The 21,279-nt window shown below is 40.8% G+C and overlaps 1 protein-coding gene across 2 annotated transcripts in view; it reads left to right on the top strand.

Annotated features, from left to right (window-relative positions):
* Positions 1 to 21,279, top strand: part of samd10b (sterile alpha motif domain containing 10b) — a 57,303-nt gene that overhangs the window by 13,278 nt on the left and 22,746 nt on the right. Inside the window, exons 1-2 of one of the 2 annotated variants that reach the window (XM_030733684.1) lie at positions 1,653 to 1,815; positions 13,066 to 13,250. In XM_030733684.1, coding sequence (XP_030589544.1) covers positions 1,698 to 1,815; positions 13,066 to 13,250 — 303 coding nt within the window. In that variant the 5' untranslated portion in view covers positions 1,653 to 1,697. Of the gene's footprint in view, positions 1 to 1,652; positions 1,816 to 13,065; positions 13,251 to 21,279 lie in introns of those variants that run through there. The other variant, XM_030733686.1, reaches the window with a different exon arrangement.

The raw sequence follows: 21,279 nt of genomic DNA, 5'->3' as shown, positions 1-21,279 counted from the left end.
CCCAGGGATATTTGGCCCCAACAAGAAGCTCCTGCTGAGACTTTATGAGTATTGGTGTGCGTATTTTTCTGCATGTGCATACTGAGGCTCCAAAGAGCTTTGATTCTCTTCCCTTTTTTATTCCAAACAGCCCACTTTGTATCAGCTGCTGCTGAAACCATGTGAGTGAGCAAGAACAAGTGTGTGTGTAGAGAAGCGATAATTGGCATGTCCACCTGACTGAAAGGCCTAGGCGAAGTGGCAGTGCCGGAGTGGAGCTGATAACATGGCAATTAGGCTGTGAGAGACAGACCCCCAATCAGCACAACATGGTGCAGAGACAGGTGGGACTACAAGGACTGGATACAGAGACTGGAGAATGGGCGAGTGCCCCCAGGTGTGAGTTAATTTGTCATGTTTCTATACTGAAATCAAGCAAGTTCTGAGAGGGCTTCTGCCAAGCGAGGCCTGCGGTACTGTGCACACAGACAGCTCAGGTTTCCACAGAACTCTCACCGGCTGCGACTGCTGACGAAAACCTTGGTTTTGTTGCGTCTTTTTAAAACTCAAACAGCACACTTTAAAAGGATGAAGAAAGCTGGCAAAGGTTTCTATGCTCTGTTTCTTGTTACTAATGTGCAGAGGAAAAAATAGGAGAGTAATTTCATGGCTCTGTCTGATTGCTTTTGCCAGTGGCGCTGCTGCAATTCTCCACTCACCTGTCTTAGAGGTATTGCCTGAGCCTCTTTGTGTGGCCCCCTGCTGCAGCCTTTGCACCGTCTGCTGGCCTTTCTTTCTTTCTTTCCTTCTTTCTTTCTTTCTTTTGTTTCCCTACAAGAAAGATTAGAGGAAGCCTCCTGTCTCACATCACAAAGCAGTTCAACAAACTTTAAAAACTTCAAAGCTCTGAGTTACATTTCATTTGGCAGACAGAAGTGTTACCACTATCACCACCTCTGCTGCTGGGTTTCTAATCATTCATGCTGTTTGCAAACTAACTCCCTGTCTGGAGTTTCATTTCTTTACCTGTCTATCTCAGCACCAATTTCATTGGCACATTTTCCTTTTAGCTACACTGTGCTCTTTTGTCTCTCTCTGTTTACCTCTTGGCTTCTGCAGAGAGTTAACTTTTATCTCTCCACCCCCCCCCCCCCCCCCCCCCACCCCCCCCACCCCCCCCCCACCAGCTCTCCACTCTTTTGATAAGCCTATTTCCTTCCCTTTTCCCCACCTCTTTATCATCTTTTATCCCCTCATCCTGGTATCTCTGAGTGGATTCAGGGATGGTGTACAGCAGATTATCAACTAAGGCTCACAATGGTCATTTATTCACCTCTTTGTTTGCAAATCCCACAGTGTTCAATAACCTTTGTGTTTATTTATGCAAAATAGCATGTGCACGCGTGTGCTTGTACATTGTGTGTTATTGCCTGGTTATTATGGCTACGCTACAATGCTCTGACGTTTCCTCTCTAATATGTGGTGAAGGTTCATGAGCACTGACATACACAAACAAAAGCGGGGCTGTGTGACAGGAAAGCTTTAAGGACACTCAATAATGTATTGAGTACTGAACCCAGACCACAGTGTGAGTGCACTGCATTGATTTACAGACCACATGACAATCACAAATAAGTGTGGCTGGTCTGTGTATGTATGAGTGGCAACTTGTGCACAGACTCCACTTGCATCACTCTAGGAGGTTTTAACTCTTTCCGATGATCATCATCTCCATATGGAGTAAACTTGTGGGAGTACAAAGAGCTGATTTCTGTATGATCAGCAGGCAGAGTTTGGCGAATCCCTGTCGGACGGCCTTTCAGGCTATCACTGAAGGTATGTGTGAACTGGAAACTACTACTATCCTGCATTTTGCTTGTTTAAATTGCTTATTTGATTTCAAATTAGGAAAAAAACTAACTATAATAATGAGAAAACCTATTAGTCTCATTGCTTGAACCACTTTAGAGTTCATTAGCACACCATCTGGCTTATAGCTCTTGGTTCCAGTGATCGGCTTAAACTGCTCTTTAAATGAAAAGATAATATTTTGATATTGAAATGAATGCAGTCGTTGTTTTCTGATAACCTGTTAAATGACTAATTTCCTGCTGGCTTTATAAAGGACATGGTTGTAAATTGAGGAGGAAATTGAGTTTTTCAGAGCTTTGATTTTTTTTTCTTTTTACACCCAAGCATCCGTTAATCCACTCACTGAGAATGTTTTGCCACTCAGGGGAACAGCTGTAAACAAACACTGCATATTTAAGAAGCCAATTATGTTCTTAGCTCAGAAGTTATGTCATTTCATTTCCATCATTATTTTGGATTCTTTCCTGTGGCATCCAAAGGACAAATGCATGTTTAACAAACGGTCTCTCGCTGAAGCATCTGAAACAGTGAATTGTGTAAAGTCTTTTGACTGATTGAGTTTCAGTTATAATATTATTATATCATAATGTCTGCCTGGGGATAACACTGCTACTGTCATGAGGATTTGAAAATATATACTGTTTTTTGCTCTCTCTGAGCATTTCGTGTAATTTTTGGTGCCTTGTCCAATTTCCCTTGATTCATTTCTAAGTCCTAATGAGGTTAATTTGATTACATTTTTCAAAGGCTTTCATGCATTGTAAATGATTACAGTCAAGTGGCTGTGAGTAGACAGATTGATCTATGTTATCTCAGTAGTCTCTAGACTGCCTTGTTGGATAATAATTCAGTATTTCACAAAGAAGATATACGTACATAAACACTGATACAGGTTGCCCATATGGCACTTGAGGCTTCAATGGAAAATCATTGATCCCCTGTGATGATTACATTATAGATTCATTATGTAAGTGGATGCCTACTGTAGACTGTCTATGTGGGATATGGTAAAATTTACATATACAGAGAGTATACAGGTGAAGTAGATGCAAAAGGTGCTTCTGTTTCAGTATTTAAAAGATACTGAATATGTTGTATGCTTCTGTGTATGAATTAGGATTTAGCATAGTGTCATTCAAAATGTGAAGACAGTTGCTGGGTAGTTTCCTTGCATGCCAGCCAGGTCTCTGTCAGCCAAATCCGACCACTCCACACTCACACAAGCTTGATGAAATAGACGAGCAGAACAGTGACAATGCTGTATAGTATTAATATTACACCCTTTTGTTACTTGCTGGGTGCATCTGCCATTTAGTGCTGAGCAGTTAATGTACACTGGGGTTTTGTTTTTTTTTTACTGAAAATATAATAATGATTCAGATGATAATTTTGTGCATGTAAATGTACAGTAAGTAATTTTTTGAGGTTATATAATATAAAAAAAGAATGATGTACCCATAAATACAGTACCAGTCAGAAGTCCAAACTTTTGACTGGTGCTGTATACAATGATTAATGTGTAATTATCTTTTCTCTTGTCTTCCAATGCACTGATGTGTTCTCATAAACTTACAATTAATCCATTAAAAATGCACAGGAGCAGGTGCCAGTTTGTGGAAGCCACCATGTTGGTGGCCGTTACGCCTAGTTGTGTTTTATGTTATGTGGCTAGAGACTGACATCCTTCTAAGTTAATTTCAATTTAAAGAGCACAAATAGCCTTTTCAAACTATATATTTATATCCCCATTTAACATTTATTCATGTTTATTGTTATCATCTCTTTCTCATTATGTCTTTTTCCTCCTCCACCACTGCTGTCGCTCGTCCCTCATTTCCACCTCATCCTCTTCCTCCTCACCTCAAGCCTCATCTCATTAACTGAAGTCAGGCTCTAACACACAAAAAACATGCATAAACATGCTTATTTATTCCTGATATTGTCAGCTCTGGACAGCTGACAATAAGCCGACTAAATAACAACAGCTGGTTATAAGCTAACATTATGCCAGCTACTTTTAGGCTCAAGTGTCCTAAAAATCACACTTTCCCTCTGATAAACAGTTTGATTACATCTTCACATTGTATGAGAGTTTATTCACTAAGTGTCAACGTCCAACAATGTTAGATCCACTCCAAAGAAAGTTTTACTAACAACGCCTAACAGTAGCTAACACTAAAAACAGCAGCGCTTACGGACAGAAAAGTTCAGCTTATCTTAACAACTGACCTCAGTATCGCTGCCATCGAACAAAAGTGAGCTTCACTGACTCATCGACTTATATCGGACTCCTTTCACAAAGATTTACACCCTCCTCCCGAGTAAGTTGACATGGACAGCTGGCATATTGACAGTTGAGGTAAACAGTGGACTGACAGCCTACAGCAGCCAGAGTTGTTTGTCCTACAACAGCCACCATAGCTAGGATTATGCACTACGTTATGTTTGCAAATAACGTAATGTCCAAAGTCATTCCCTTTCTGCATGGCGTTCCTCAAGGTTCAGTCCTAGGTCCCATTTTGTTCCTGTTATACATCAGCCCCCTTGGTAAGATTATCAGTAGCTTTAATAAGGTGTCTTACCATTTGTATGCTGATGATATCCAACTGTACTGTTCCTTCAATGATTCAGAACTATGCATGCTTGATGACTTACGTAATTGTGTCTCTTGTATTAAGGACTGGCTAGCTACTGCCTTCAGTTAAATTCTTGTAAGACTGAAACCCTGATCATTGCACCGGAACAAAAAGTCTTTTTGATCAAACAACACCTTGGTTCTCTGGGCTCCTCCGCCCAGCCCAGCCTCAGAAACCTTGGTGTTCTGTTTGACCAGTCAGTGTCTCTGGACAGACATTCAAGACATCTGGTAAAAAGTTGCTTCTATCATTTGAGGAATATTTCTAAGCTGAGGTCAATTTTCGTTTACAATAATCTAAATCTCGTTTAGATTATTGTAACTCTCTTTTTACCTGTTTTAATAAATCTGCTGTAACTCGTCTGCAGCTGGTCCAGAATGCTGCAGCAAGGCTTTTGACAGGAACCAACAGAAGGGCACACATCACACCTGTTTTATTTATTGGATACCTGTAAAATTTAGAATTGATTTTAAAATTTTAGTCTTGACTTTCAGAGCTTTTAATGGACAGGCCCCCCAATACATCACCGAATTGTTGACTGCTTTTTCTTCAGGCCGCAATCTTCGGTCCTCAAGCCAGAACCTCCTGAGGGTCCCTAAGACCCGGTTTAAAACCCGGGGTGACCGGTCCTTTCAGGTAGTAGCCCCTAGGCTGTGGAATGCCCTGCCACTGTCTCTCCGTATGGCCGAATCTGTTGATTCTTTTAAAAAGCAGCTTAAGACACTTTTATTCAGACAAGCTTTTAGTTAAATGTTTTACTTTTTATCAGCTATTGTTATTTATTTTACTTGCACATTATAAAGCACTTTGTGATTTTATCTGTGAAAGGTGCTATATAAATAAAGTTGTACTTTACTTTACTTACTTTACTTGAGATATTACATACCTTTCAGTTAATTCAAGCAATCCTTTTTGCATCCACACAGTTTCCTTATTCATACACTATATTGCCAAAAGTATTCACTTGTCTTTGTGGACCTTACTTTGTGCACTGGTGTGCAGTCATGTTGGAACATCCCCAAACTGTTCCCACAAAGTTGGGAATATGAAATTGGAACCTCATATGGTCAAAGTTTCAAATAATGAGATCAGGCCAGGCTTCAAACTGCTTCTAATTCTTTTAGTTTTCTTCAAGTCTTGGATCTGTATGATGGCCATGAGAGCGGATATCCTGAGGGGCCACTGTGCTCTCAGTTCTCTCTGTAAACAAAACACCTGCTGTCTTTTTTTTTTTTTTTTTTTTTGCAAGAAGCAGTCAGTTAGAAGAAAGTTTGCTTAATGAGAGGAATGAACGGATTGTTTCAGGCAGAGGATGAACTAAAGAACTGCAGAAAGGTCCAGTGTCAGATAAATGAGGTTATTTTAAAGTGTGAATGAGGCAAAGTTACCCCAGTGGAGTCAAGTGTAATAATACGGAACTGGAAATGAGCATAATAGGTCCCATTATGGAGACACATACAACAAGCCCTCTTACCTCATAGCAAGTCAATTGCTGTGACTCTCAAACAACAAAACAGTGTGTTTACAAAAATAACACATATGAGTGTTTCCACATTTGGAGGTGGACGAGGCCAATGTTAAAACAATAATTGGTTAGGAGTAGGAAAAGATAATCATTTGAGTTCAAATAGGCAGTTTCATGACTTTAACTACATTTCAATAAAGAGAGCTCGTTTGGAAAAGTTGAGCATTATTGATATACAGAATTCAATAAATCTATTTGGCAGTTAGATTCCGTTGGCCCAGCAAATCAGAACGGAAGCCCAGCGATTAGGGCAGGACCCCCGGAGTCTAGACGCTGGTGGTGGTAAAGATAAAGATGGAGGCTTGGAGTGACTGGATGAGGTGGAGATGGGGAGGAGGAGGTGGGTTGCACAAATGGGTCTCCAAGAAAGAATGACAGAGAGATTTAAAGTATGCAAAGTGGAGACTGATTGGCTTGAAGTGCACCGGCAGAAAGACTTTTGGACTAAAGCAATGACGTCAGCTTTGAGTCTGACAGCATGGAAAAGCAGAAGTGATGTGAAGAATAAACTAGCAACCAAATACCTGGGAAAGCAGACAGGAGTGAAAACAGATCTTCATTATTAAACTTACACCTAAGCTTAATTTCTACACAAACACACACACACACAAAAAGAAATCACATCTACATTTGCATTTGTGTTAAAGTTACGGGTCTTGAGCTAATTTTGACCTTACTCAGAATCCTTGGTTTCTACCTGCTGGTTTCTGCTACTTCCATCATTTTGCAATGAAAAATGCAAAGAACAGTATAGTTGTGCATTGTGAAAACCTCAGCTTTTCATTTTCATTTCAGTGTGTAATTAGTATAACATTGTTTATAACACAAGATTGTTTTGTTGGCACTCGTTGATCTTTTCTGTTCCCTGGTTTGCTCAAGCCCGATCACACCTCACATTCTATTATTCAGACTCATCTTCTCTTCCTTGTCCTTCCTTATCCTCCCTCTGCCTCTGACATTCACTCTGGATTATTGATTGTCAGTGAGATCTAATCTGTCCTTCCATGTCATCATATGGGGGATTGGCTGTGAAGGGGAGAAAACAATAGACATGCATGATCCCCACAAACTCATCTTCTCAGCCGGTCACACCTTCATTCTTCCTCCCCCTTCATTTCCTTATGCAATTAATATTAATGCTCTTCTCTAAAGCTTAATTTTCCATCTATTCTCTTTCTTTTGTGAATTGTCATTTCACCCAGTTCCCTGACATTCTCTTTCTGCCTTTTCACTGGGCTACATTTCGTCATCCTCTTAAGAGGGCACGACCGTGTCAGACCCTTATATCCCATCTCTTCTTCCGTGTCATTCCTCCTTTTCCTCCTCTTGTGTGAAACATGTAGAGAGTTCCTTTCAACAGGAGTGGATATGACAGCTAGTGACCTCAATTGGAGGAGTTATGTTGTCTGTGTCTGTGCCTGTTTTATCTAAAGTGATCTGTAATTGTATGTTCTCTGAACAGTGATGGATAATCAATAGTTCTGTCTGTCTCTGTGAAAGTGCGGTGGTGGTCAGAGTTAGACAATAAAAGTCATTTTGTCCTTAATGCGGGACCTTTGCAGAGCTTTTTTTCTTTCACACCACTGCTCGCAAAGAGGAGACCAAGGCTGGCCTGGCATTTCCTGTACCAGCTTTTGTTATTCTCTGTTAGGTGCTCCCAGGGTAGTGAAAGCTCTCACTAGCAAAATCATAACAGAAACGCCAACTGCACCTGCGTTCTGGGCTGCACTATGCATTGTGAGCCATAACTGCCCTGCAGTTTGAATCTAGAATTCAGCCTCACATACAGCCTCTCTGCAGCTTTACTCAGATCCACTGGCCTAAACAAATGCAGACAGGAATTGTACAGATGTGTGAATATATGAGTCTGCACCCTGGCATTGTGAGTCACATTAATGTATGTATGAGTATGCTGGCATTTGCTAACACCCACAATCAGACACACAGATTAAGTTGGCATTTCTCTCGTCTGTGCCCTGATGAGAGTTGATGATGAGAGTTGGAGCCTGTGTCGTGGATGTCCATTGTTTACTACCATTTCTCTGTTTGCGTGTTCCCCTGACACTGATCACTTGTGAAAAGTAAACCTCAGCCCCAGCCTCTGCGACAATGTCTCATGTCAGAGTGGATAATAGACTGCAATGCATCATGGGAAAAACCCTGGGGTCCTGGGTTTTATATTTATTTTTAAAGCTGCGACCAGATTCTTCTTTTTTTTTTTCCCCTCCTGCTCTTTCAAATGGAGTAATTTCATGGCTCATTCCTGGGGTTAAAACTGTCTCTGGTGGAATGGATGAGATGTAAATAGCCCCATGCTTTACCCCTAACATGCTATAGGACCAGCAAATTGAGATCATTGGTAAACGTGTTGGCAGCATTGGTCTATTGAATGCTATATTTAGGAGTCCAGGTCTAATGTGTTATACAGGCATGAAATCACTGCATGATAGAGTTTCACCCACTTGAAGATTCCAGAGAAATGAGAGTAACTGTGATTTTTTTCCTTTCCCCTTTTATATAAAACTTGTTCTCCTAATAGAAATTTTATCTTTGAGTTGAACAAAAGATGTTCAGTAGGGAGGGACTTAATGCCAATAAAATGCTGCTGAAATACACCATGGCATCCTCTCTGTGATGCCTGAAATAAGATAGATAACCAGATCGCTTTCCTCATCCTCCCTGCATGAGGATGATGCAAACACACGCTCAGATGCATCCTGAAGTTGACGCCAAGGTTATGCAGAAATCAAACTTCAACAAAAAGCCTACACAGCGAAACAGTCCACATAGACTAATTTAGATGCTCTCTTTTAGAATCAAATGAGCAATGTTCGGTGATGCCACGTTAATTTACTGAGGGATTTGGTTTGGAACGACCTTCCAGGATGCCGTACCTAACAGCTTAATTACCTTTTCAAAAGGGAATACCTCTGAGAGTTAGCAGCCACTCTGCACAGCAGATATGCTGCTCCATCAAGAGGAGGTGATATGAAGTTACACTTCACTGGGCTGAGTCATATTGACCTACCTGTCCTCTACACACACACACACACACACACACACACACACACACACACACACACACACACACACACACACACACACACACACACACACACACACACACACACCTGTCCAACTCTTTGCCCTTGATTTCAGCACCTGCACCATGCACATACCTCTTCCTTTTTACAGATTAAAACTACACTTCATCACTGTGTATCTTCTTTTTCAGCTACCCGCAAGACACATATCTTGCTTTTTTCTTTCCATTCTGCCTCCCACATCCAACCCTCCATCATCAGTTGTCTTCTCAACACTCCCTCGGCTGGAAGTGAAAAAAGTCACCAGCAAGGGCAGCGAGAGATAATACAACACCAGATAGTGACAAATAGGACAGTGGAGATAGTGCGGTTGTCGAGCAAGATCAAATTCATGTTGACACAGACAAGTAAAGGTGACTGATAACACCTTCTTTTAAATGGTAAGGGTGGTAATCACCCCAGATCATAAAGATCTGAGGAGCTTTAACACAGATAGACGATACTGCATGTGCATTTGCTTCAAGCTTTGTGTCCCTCAAAATAAGCAGAAGAGGCATATGCTGCAATGTCATTTCAAAAGCAATGTCAGTTGAAAGGTGTGGATATTTAATCATCTTTGCCTGATCTTAAATTCGCTGCAGTATCCTGTCCCAAGAGGAAAAGCCCACCAAGTCCATTAAACATAAATGAACAGTTTGTCTTCATTTATATGTGCTGGAAGTGTCAAGGTCTGACAATATGGCAAAGGTTGAGAATTCAGTGGATGAGGGAAGTCGTGGTCCTATTAAAAGTGATGTTTTTAAGATTTAAGGTCTATATCCAATACCTTGAAAGCTTTCTCTTTAACAACTTGTAAAATTAAGATGTTCTGTGGTCTATTAATGTGTCTCCCTGCCTTCTTGTAGAGCTCTTTCACCTTTATAAAGTTTGATCAGTTTGCATGAATCTGATGCTAATTTGCAGCTTGGCTCTCCCCCTCACTTTGTTTCCTGTCTTGCTCTTGCTTGCGCATTTTCTCTTGTCTCTTTCCGTGAGATTGGCAGGTCTTTAAGGTTGTGAGGCACTTAGCTTCCCATGTTTCTTCCTCCTGTCTCCTCCCCCTCACTCTGACTGGCAGTAATTACATGAGGTTTGGGCCTGGTTTGTCCTGACAATCCCAAAGAGCTGACAACCAGAAAGCTGAAAGAGAGTGAGTGAGAGAAAGAAAGATGGGAAACAAGGAAGATACCGCTTAAGAAGACACAGAAGTGGCAGCATACAGAAAGAAGGAAAGAAGGACTGAAGCACAAGAGTGCTGAGGGATAAAACAGTATACGAAGGGAGAGAGGAAGAAAAGGCTACACATCAGTGATTTCTGACAGGTCTTTCTTCTTCTTTTTCATCTCTGCCCTCTTTTTTTTTTTTAGTCCTCCCATCATGGCTGTGTGAACTCTGTATTCACCACTGCTCACTTGGACCAGTGTCTAGGTTGAAAAAAAGTGTCGCTATCTCCTCCCCACTCCTCTGAGGTGCAACCAGCTGTTTCCCACCATTTTCAGCTGTCATGCAGCAGGTTTCAGCGGGTTTTTATTTAATTCTAATATGGAAATGGAAAGATTGAAGAATTTAAGAATTCTTTATTGTCATTCGAAACACATTTACACGCAGCGGAACGAAATTCTGTCCTCGGGTCCCCGTGTTGCCCTTGTTATTGTCTCTTGTTGGTTAATGAACTGCCTTTCCTTCAAAATGAACTTGTGTCCATAAGTCCCTTTAAGACAGAAAAATAATATGTAGAAAAATGGTAGACATGTGATGTGATGTGATGCACACATTATGAAAGATCAAATTCAGTCCAGTCCAGCTGTAAATGTGGTCTTCATGGAGGAAGGAGGAAAAGAAATCAAAAAGTCATTCACAGACGATGAAATTATTTTGTTGTTGTTGTTGTTGTAGTTTTTTCCCCTCAAAGCATGTGCTGACATTATTCTCTTGTAGAGACTTTTTCAGATCAATAAGTAATGAATACGGCATTTCTTATTCCGCATTCCACTTTTACTTCTATCATCAGCAACTCTGTCTCCATCTCACTGACGGTGTTTACATGCTCAGACAAAACCAGTGGTTTGAAGTGGAAGTCTAATTAACAAGAAACTGGAGAATTCCATTTTTCAACCTACTGTTGTATAGTTTGTGGTGCATGTGTGTGCATGCGTGTGTGTGTGTGTGTGTGTGTGTGTGTGTGTGTGTGTGTGTACTGGAAACTTTCCTCAGAGATTTTGGTCCGTCTTGACATGACAGCATCACACAATTGCTACAGATTCCATCCATGCATCCGTGATGCAAATCTCCTGTTCTACCACATCCCAAACGTGCTCTGTTGGATTGAAATCTGATGACTGTGGTGGCCATTTGAGTCCAGTGAACTCATTGTCACGTTCAAGAAAACAGTTCGAGATGATTTGAGCTTTGTGACATGGTGTGTTATCCTGCTGAAGCAGCCATCAGATGGCTACACTGTGTCCGTCCCTTTACAACCACAATAAGATCATATTATAATACATGCTAATACAGTCAGCAATAATATTCAAGTAAGCTGTGGTGTATAAACGATGCTCAGTTGGTACTAATGGGCCCAACATGTGCCAAGACAATATTCCCCACACCACACGATAGATAGATCCATGCTTTCATGCTATTTATGCCAAATTGTCACCCTACATTCAAATGTTGCAGCAGAAACTGAAACTCATTGGACCAGACAGCGTTTTTCTTTTGTTGTCCAATTTTGGTGAGCATGCATGAATTGCAGCTGTAGCCCATCTGCTTCATGGTTTGACATGTACATTCAGAGATGCTCTTCTGCGCACCTTGTTTGTAACCAGTGGTGTTTTTTTTGACTTACGCTTGCCTTCCTATCAGCTTGAGGCAGTCTGACTTCTAGCATCAACAAGCTATTTTCATCCAGAGAACTGCTGCTCACTGGATATTTTCTCTTTTTCAAGCCATTCTCTGTAAACTCTAGAGATGATTATGGGGGTGGGGAGTGGGGGGGGTGGGGACAGTAGATCAGCAGTTTCTGAAATACTCAGACCAGCCCTCCTGACGCCAAAAACCATGCCACATTCAGAGTCACTGAATTCACCTTTCTTCCCCATTCTGATGCTGCCCAAATGCACTGAGGTGCGGCTCTGTGACTGGTTTCCCATTTACCCCTAATGAGTAGGTTTCTTTTTTAAGTTACTGCATAATGACTGTTAACTAGTTAACACTCGTTAATTCTCTTACTGTTACACACTCTCTTGAGCTTTTTATGCTTCCCCCTACTGTCTCCTGTCTCCTAGTCTCTTTTATTATTCGCATTACATCACATTAAATCAATGCTTAGGTAAACTGAGCAATGACTGCATGTCTACCCTTCGAAAATAAATCCACAGCTACAGATGACTAACCACAGCACAATAGCTCATTCAGCTTGATCTGAACTGTTGAAGATGCCCTTTGGCCCTCACAGAACTGCACTCTGACCCTCCATTGACAACTTATCTACTTAAGTGTCTCATAGCAAGCATTCAGTCCTCATGGGGAATGGGAGAAAAGATAAAGAAAGAAAAAAAAATCAAATATTCATGAAGTAGGATTTAAATAATCAAGGACTAATCTGGAAGAGAGACAGTTCCAAAAATCACGCAGTGCCTCTGTGAATATGCATTCAGCATAATTGGAGATCAGACTGTAGTTGCACTGCTGCCCACTGCCATCACCGAAACAGCCATCTGTTTGTAGCTGTACTAGAGTCAGTACACAAAGCATGTAATCTAGGGTGAATGCTTCCTGTTAAGCTCCTAGAGGATTATCAATCATTTATTTTTGTTGGTTTTGCATGTTCTTGCTTCTCAGTCCATGGACCTTATGAAAGCCCCTTTCACAAAGAAAATACAAAGTGAGTGCTTATCAGTGTCTATTATTTCCCCTCTGCTTGTTTTGTTCTGTTTCATTTTCTGGGTCTTCTCCTTTTCTCTCTCCTCAGCGGCGTCCAGCTTCAGTTTTTGCCGTGCCTCCCTGGAGCACACGGTGTCTGCTGAGGAGCTGAGTTACCAGCTGCCGCGTCACGCCGGAGGCAGCAACCTGACCTGGCACGATGGCCGTGGCCAGAAGACAGCACACACACGCACCGTCAAACTTTTGCAGCAGCCCGGCACAGAGGGCATCCAGGTATGAAGATGTCCACGTGTTACAAAACAGTGGATGTGTGCAGGAGTGTTTTCAGTGCATGTGAACGACTCTGAAGTGTGTTTTTACCTATGAAAACAAATTATATTTCACCAAAATGAGTTGGTTGGTGGCATCTCTGAATTGGATGGGTTGGATCATAAGAATAAAAGAAAGAGGCACAACCTATGCTCGGTTTTACTGATCTAAAATGTTGTGTGCAATATCTAAAAGTAAAGTGTATAAAGTGTCATTTATAAGTTAGTTTTAATTTAAAGATCACAAGTAGCTCTTTTATGCTATGTGTGACCATTTAAGATTTGTACATTTCATCATCTATTTCCTCATCCTCCACTGTTCTCTCTTCTCCCTCATCCCTACCCCATCCTCTTCCTCCTCCCTGGGCTATAACAAACAAAAACATACATAAATATGCTTATTTAGTCCCAATATTATCGCAGTTACTTAATTTCAGCAGATTAGACATGCAATCCCCTGTCTCCGTACGGCTGACAAGAGCTGGCTAAACGACGTTATAAGCTAACATTATGCCAGCTAATGTTAGGCTCCTAAAGATCACACTTTTCCTCTGATAAACAATTAGATTATATTCTCACATTGTATGAGAGTTTATTTGCCAAGTGTCCGAGTCACTGACAATGTTAGATCCACCTCGAAGAAAGTTTCAGTAACGGCGGCTAACAGTAGCTAACGGCAGCGAAAAACAGAGGCGCTGACTGATGGAGAAGTTCTGGAAATCTGCGCCTCAGTATCGCTGTCACTGGACAGAAATGACCTTCACTGACTCATTAAACCGTACTGGACTCCTTTCGTAAGGCTTTACAGCCTCCTTCAGAGTAAATTGTTGTGAGTACTCCACACCCAACATTATGGGGTAAACAGTGTTCTAACAGTCTACAGTCGCTGGATACTGCAAAAAATATTTAACTATCACATATCCATTTTTTTTTCCTGATTTATTGCTAAGTGTTGATAATATTAAAATAATAATAATAATAATAATTTTGGCCTGAGTGCATGGGGCTTTAGCAATCAAATTCACAGCAACTGCCAGCAACCATTCACAACCACCGGCCAGAAGTGAAAAATGTGTATGCCACATGATCACTAACCAGTCTCTAGGCCTGTGTGATTAAGGCTTAAGATATTTAAAACATAAAGCATACTGAAGCAAGGTGAGATTCACTAAAATGTGTCTGAATATAGGATTCAAGATTGTACACTAAGGGTTCTAGCCATTTTATTATTGCTATTACTTTTAGTAAGCAGTTTTATAAATGTGTACTATATTGTAGCCAATTACGGTCCATTATTTCAAGTACAACAGAAGTTGTAACTAATGTTACATTTCACATGCATGGTGTTACATCACATTACATTATAGTGAAGTTTTTTTTAGTAAAATAATTTAAATGGAAGAAGTTTCTTTGAGCAAAGCTTTAGTGTGATTGAACTTTTTTTAATTGAAGATGTAATTTTAAAGCAGTGTCTAACTTTATGAAGAAGAGAGTGGTGCAGTGAACCTATCCACATATGCAGTGTATCAGAAGACAAGACAAGAGAATGTGCACCAGCGGTAGGGGTTCACCTAAAGCACTCAAATCTAGGGGGAAACAGGAAGACTAATTGTTTAATCTAGTACGTAATGTTAGCTGGTCTCACACTGGTGTGTGGTGGATACCACCAGAGAAAAACTGATTATATAATGTAGGAATGGTGTGAGAACTGGCTTCTGATGTAACCATGCTTGCATGCTTGTACAGTCCAAGCAAGCACATACTGCACAGGAAATAGGCTCCCAGGAGCCTGTTGTTTATAGTGACCTAAATGTCTGAGATCTTTGTTTGTTTGTTTGTTTTTCTTGGGGGGGGTCCTGAAGCTTAGCAAAGCTTTAACGGAACTGACTGGTATAAAACTACATATGAAAGCTGTTTCAGTGTCGATTGATGGATGAGGAATGCCTGTCTGGCAGCTCTCAGCAATGTCATTTAAGCACAGCGACGAGAGCATCATTTACTTTCACACATCACTTTGTACAAAATCCCATCTGTCCGGCACCAGAGAGAGCCTAAACAATTATATTAAGACTATTCTAAGTCCTTCTGTCTGTGTTTACCTAAAAACCAGCACATGACACAACTACTCCTGTCCCTTCTCCTACTCCTCAAATGAAAGAGACCAGATAGCCCAGCGGAGGACATTTGTTTTGTCTCACCACTGCTTTAAGAAAATTTGTAGCTGTGAGGCCTTAAGATGTACAGGTGCATGACAAAATTTGTTCAATAATTCATAAAACAGTGCCCCCTCAGCTATAACAGCTATAAAAGACCTAATGAAAAACGAGTGGGAAGCTGTTTCCATGTGATTACACAGACACCGGATAATTAAACCTCTTCTATACCATAAGAAGCCAGGCTTATCATTTCCTTGTGGCAACAAGCCTCTTAATACATTATTCAACAAATGGGAGAGCCGTCCAGCTCTGTCTGATATTTGTGTGCGCGTGTGCGTGGTTGCCAAGCATTCAAAAAGTGTTTCAGAGTCCATTCGTGCATCTGTACATTTAAACACTGGTGTGCACTGCTGTGCATGTGTGGATATGTATTTACTGTCAATTGTAATTTTTTTTTTTTTTTTGCGTATGCAGTTCTCTCAGGATGATTAAATTATGCTCCATTACACTGGTTGTGCACACATCAGCTGTAATGAGGAAGCCAGTTAAGTGAAACACAGCTCGTCTTCTGTATAAGGTGGGACCTGGGGAATTTTCTTGATCTGTTTAACAAAGCTTATATAACACATTATGCACAGCTATACAAACACTCAGTCAGTGGAGACAGAAAATAGTGACAGCAGAGTGGGAGGACAGAAACCTTTGATATTTATTGGTGTTCACACGTGCACAAAAACTGCCATTATTACTAAAGATGTCCTCAGCAATAAAGAGTTTGCAGTACAAACATAAAACAAATGTGCAGTGTTTTTTCTTTTTAAAAGAATTAAAATTGCAACACAGAAAAAAATTACCACAGCACACTATGTTCCAATTTTTAAAATAATTTTATGGAAATGAAAGTATCTTGAAAGAGGCAGAGAAATGATTATTACAAAAGGTTGCAAAAGGGTAGACAATTCCACTGAAAACAGCTCAGTTTATATTGTACACAAGTGAATTATTGTCTGCACACATTAGCAGCTGGTTCAACAGGAGTCAGCAAAAGCATATATTGAGACAGAGGTTATATATCCCTTTGAGTTATTAAATTTAGACTTATAGAGCTCTGCCTTCTGACAGGATTTTTCCAAATAATTAGTTATTTTGTAGTTGGCGCACCTTCTGTGCCATCCCTGAATTGGCTGTTCGGGTAGACAGATGGGGTGAAGGGAGGGGTTTGTGGGTGGCTCATTTTGCCGTATGACTCACAGCTTGTGGGTGAACCTTTAGATGAGACTGGGGAATAGGTGGAATAACATGAATGCAATCTAGGAAGGTATAGCAGCCACTTTGTCTTCTTTTTCTAAAGCGGGACCAAGTCTGTTACCGGAAACAAGGCTCATATTCATGCCTTGCTTGGTGAGCAAGTGAAAAACACCAGTTAGTGAAAAATTTACCCCGCTCTTCATTAGAGACAGAGGCTGACCTTCTGAGCTGAAACAAAGGAATGAACTATGGAAATAAAACATGCATATATTAACCATTTTAGTCACCAAAATAGCACAGTAATATTTTTTACTGATCAGTATATAGTTAAGTTTTGTTTCTTTTTTTGGGACAATTAGACTTTTCTGTTTTGGTGCTTATTGATCAATAATTTTATATTGTGTAAGCTCCACTGTGTGCACTACTGCACAGAAATCACCAATGTATGCTGCATCACACGCTTCGGAATCACACATTCACTTCGATTACTTTCACCAACATGAATGAGATTGCTTCAGTTTTTACTGTGCTGAAATAAGTTAAGCTACTTGCATACTGCATGTACAATGTATGTCATAGGCTCCATTTTAAGTACTAGGTTTTTAGGCAGGATAATGGCATAATAATGGATAAGATTTCAGTATTAGTGGTCTGTCACTCAGTTCACAGCTTGATGCAGACTGATTTCCATGAAACCTTTTTCACATATTCAGTGTCTAAGGGTATGAATCCTAATGAGGTTTGTGAAATACAGACAGTCCTGTGAACTACAGCTGTATTTCATTTTCAGTAGTAATTAGTTAATGTCAAAGTGGTACCATAGTGAGCCAAGATGAAAGACATGGTAATCAATTTACCATCTTATCATCAGCATGTTAGTATTTTCGTTATGAGTTCTATCCATCCCACTAACTCCATCTCTTCCTGCGGGGGAGCACTGTGGCATTCCCAAGCCAACAAAGAAATATTATCTCTGCATGTTCTGGGTCTGCCACAGAATCTCTTCCCAGTTAGACATACCTAAAACACCTGGCCAGAAGGCATCCTGGACAGGTGCCTGAACCATCTTAACTGGCTTCTTTCAGTGTGAAGGAGAATCGACTCTGCTCTGAGCTCCTTCTGCCTCTATCTGCAAAGGAGACCCCAGACACTCTTAAGAGGAAGTTAATCTCTGTTGCTTGTAATTGCAGTTTTATTCTTTCGGTCACTACTCACAGCACGTGGCCATGAGTGAGGGCAGGAATGTAGATCAACTAGTAAGAGAGCAGTTTCATCGTCACCACAACAGACAGATCGCTTCAGTTGCTGTGAGTCTTTGTGATTGTGGTTGTGGATTTCCCAGTGCAAAGCATCACCTTGATGCCCGTTGGCTGCACTAGTGTAGTGCTGATGCAGTGAAGGCTAGTGGTTCACACAGAGAAAAATATGAGTGGCTTTGCAGTGAGGCAGAAATACTGTAGTCTACATTGTCCTTGTCCTGCCATTCTGTGGTGTGTTGCCCTGCCTAAGACACATGTTTGACTCATGCTAAATAGAAAGCTTTGTGAAAATCCCATCTGGCTCTTTGTCCACCCACTGAGAGACTGTTCATATTTGCATGAGTGCAAGCCATTTATGCACTCAGTGTCCTGAGGACAACCAAAGGCAGAGTTTCACAAAGCTGACAGAGGTTGACAGTTCGCACACTCACACAAAGTTACTTTCACGGGAACAATCAAGTAGACACTCACAAAAGCTTCTGAAACATTTTCTGAATCACAGTGACACACTCAAACACACAAATGCACAAGGGCTGCACGGGAGACACAAGGGTGCTAAATGATGCAACAGAAACTGCTCTGGAAAAGTATGGAAAGGAAGGAATGGGGTTCATTGTTACTAAGAAGAGAAGAATAAAGGATAAGATTCAATGAGAACTGTGAAGAGACATGAAGGATCAGGGACAGGATCTGTCAGGGTCTTTGTGAACGAAAAGACAGATTAAATATCCAATTATATGATGACATTAGAGCAAGAGTTAGATTTGTACAGAAGATGGGGGAGAAAGAGAGTCGTTTTTTAGATGGGAAAGCACACAGGATAGATAGAGGTTGAGTGTTTGCTGTCCATTGAAGAGATAAAGTGATGCTTGGAAAAGCTGCAGAGTGGAGAGGGCCAGCAGGTGATACATTTATAGTATGCATGTCATGTACAGATTATAGAGTACAAGACGTGCATACTATAAAACATCGATTCACTTATTCACATACACTTACCTTCAGAGTTTTACTGCTAATTGGCGTAGCATCATTGATCAATCTCAGGCAGGGTCTGGCTGCGCAGAGACACAGGCAGTGATCGGCAGAGAGGTGTTATCGGTCACAAAGACTGATTTTTAAGGATTCCCCACGCTCCCCTGACTTTAAGCTAATCCCCTGATTCAGCTTCACAGAGAGGCAGGGCATACACACACGTGCACAGAAACTTGCAAACCCACACTCACTGAAACACAGGCACCAATATGGGCAAAAAGTAGCTCAGTGCACGGAAGTCATGGAAGAAAAAAGATACAAGGGAGGGAACATGTGAGAGGGAGGGGGAAAGGAGGGTGGATAAAATTTATGAGAAGCAAGTGGTGGTGGTGGTGGTGGTGGGGGATCAGAGACATGATAGAACAAAGTAAGCTGGGAGGACAAATGCTGTGCGAGGATACAAACAGAATGATCAATAGTGAAGTGTAGAGAGAGAGAGAGTCAGAGTATGGTGTGCGTAAGAAAAAAGGATGCAAAAGATCATGAACAGACAGAGACAGAACTTGTTTTGCTGAATGTATCGATGCACCTAATAGCATACTTGGTTATTAGAATTTATTATGTGCCCTTGTGGCAGAAAAATGAAATCAAAAAAAGAGATTATAGATTAAAATAACAGTACTACATTTTAGCCCATTAAGGCAGTTAGAAGGAAAGACTGATACAACTCATAATACAGTCTCGTTAAAAAAAAAGCAACATTTTCTCCTTTTTGAAACAGTGCCTATTTATTAAAGGTGATATTCTGAGAACAGGTTTCTAACAAAGAGATGGCACAAATTTGACCTGCAGTTATCTGTAGGTACTATAACAATGATGGGATGTGCTTTTTTACTTTTTTGACACAAATGGATCTGTGGTCTGTAGCCGTACACAGTATAGCTGTAAAGACTGTTTCCAGTCATTATGGGAAACCGAGCTAACAGTCTTCTTTAGTTTCTTCTTCTAATCTTGGCAACAAAGTTATGATTGTGCTTCTAAAAAGCATTCAACAGTTATGGTCATTTTTATGCAACATAATGAAGTAACACTAAAATCAAATATTTTAACGTTGAACCCCAACTGTATAAGCCACAGATATTTAAATACTCATATACAGTATAGTATTTACTGCCTTTCCATCCTTTTCGTCTGCCTCTCTGACCTGAATTTCTCCTTAGACTTCCGCTCTATATACAGCCTCCACTTTGCATATGCCCCATCACCAACTCCCCCCCTTCTGTATGTAACAAACGAGGGACCTCCTCCAGCTGGACAGAAGTAGGTCTCAGGAGGAGGAGGGAGGTTGTAAAAGAGGGAACAGGGACGAAGGAGAACTGGCCAGAGGAGATACAGTCTGGATGGCCAACAAACAGAGCGGGAAGAGCAAGGGAGGCAAAGGAGCACAAGCAGAGACGATGGGAGCAATCATTCCATTTCCCTTCTGTCTGGCTCCTTGATAATGAAGGCCATTACTCATAAGCATTTCACAGTCCCAGCTCACTGTCATTTCTTTCTTTTTTGTCTTTTTTTCCCTCTTTGTTCACCCTCTCTATCTGTCTATCATCTTTCTTTGCATCTGTGCCTTTCACAAAGTTCCATTACTTATAATGAACAGTTAAATAAATGTCAACAAATGTGAGTCATGAAATATTCAAGGACTAATTATTACAGCTGAGGCATTTATAAGCAAACAGAGACCTGTATATGTTTGCCAGATTTGTTACTGTACAAAATGATCCTTCATTGCATCTAAAGTGCTTATGATTTCATCTGTAATATGCCAGCACCCCTGTGGCTTAGCTAATTATTATTACAGCTGGTGGAGTCAACTTTCTGGGACCATAGATACTCAGATGTTCTCAGATTTAAAAAATGCAACATTCATCACCATGATTTTTGCTGTTAAAATGCAAATAGTGTGACGAGCTGTTAGAAGCTATTCTATCGTACTACCTTTACCAAATTAACATCTCTTTATTCATGTGATATACTTTATGTAGGCTACGATGAAGCATAAGTGTAAGTATGTCACATGATAAATGGTAAATTTGATACTAAATTCACATGGGCAGCTGTGGCTCAGAGCGGGTCATCTACTGATCAGAATGTCAGTGGCTCCTGCAAACTGTGTGTCAGCGTGTCTTTGGGCAAGACACCGAACCCGGAGCGTCAGTGTGTAAATGTTAGGGTAAAAGTGCTTGGACAAAGAAAACGCACTTGTATGAATGGGTGAATGAGGCTTGTAGTAAGAAAGTGCTTTGAGTAGAAAAGCTTTTGCCGTTGAGCAGGCAGTTTAGAGGTGCAAGACTTGAATGAG

The sequence above is a fragment of the Archocentrus centrarchus genome, chromosome 7 (genome assembly GCF_007364275.1).
Source record: "Archocentrus centrarchus isolate MPI-CPG fArcCen1 chromosome 7, fArcCen1, whole genome shotgun sequence".
NCBI lineage: Eukaryota > Metazoa > Chordata > Actinopteri > Cichliformes > Cichlidae > Archocentrus > Archocentrus centrarchus.
This window is presented reverse-complemented; position numbering and strand designations above follow the sequence as displayed.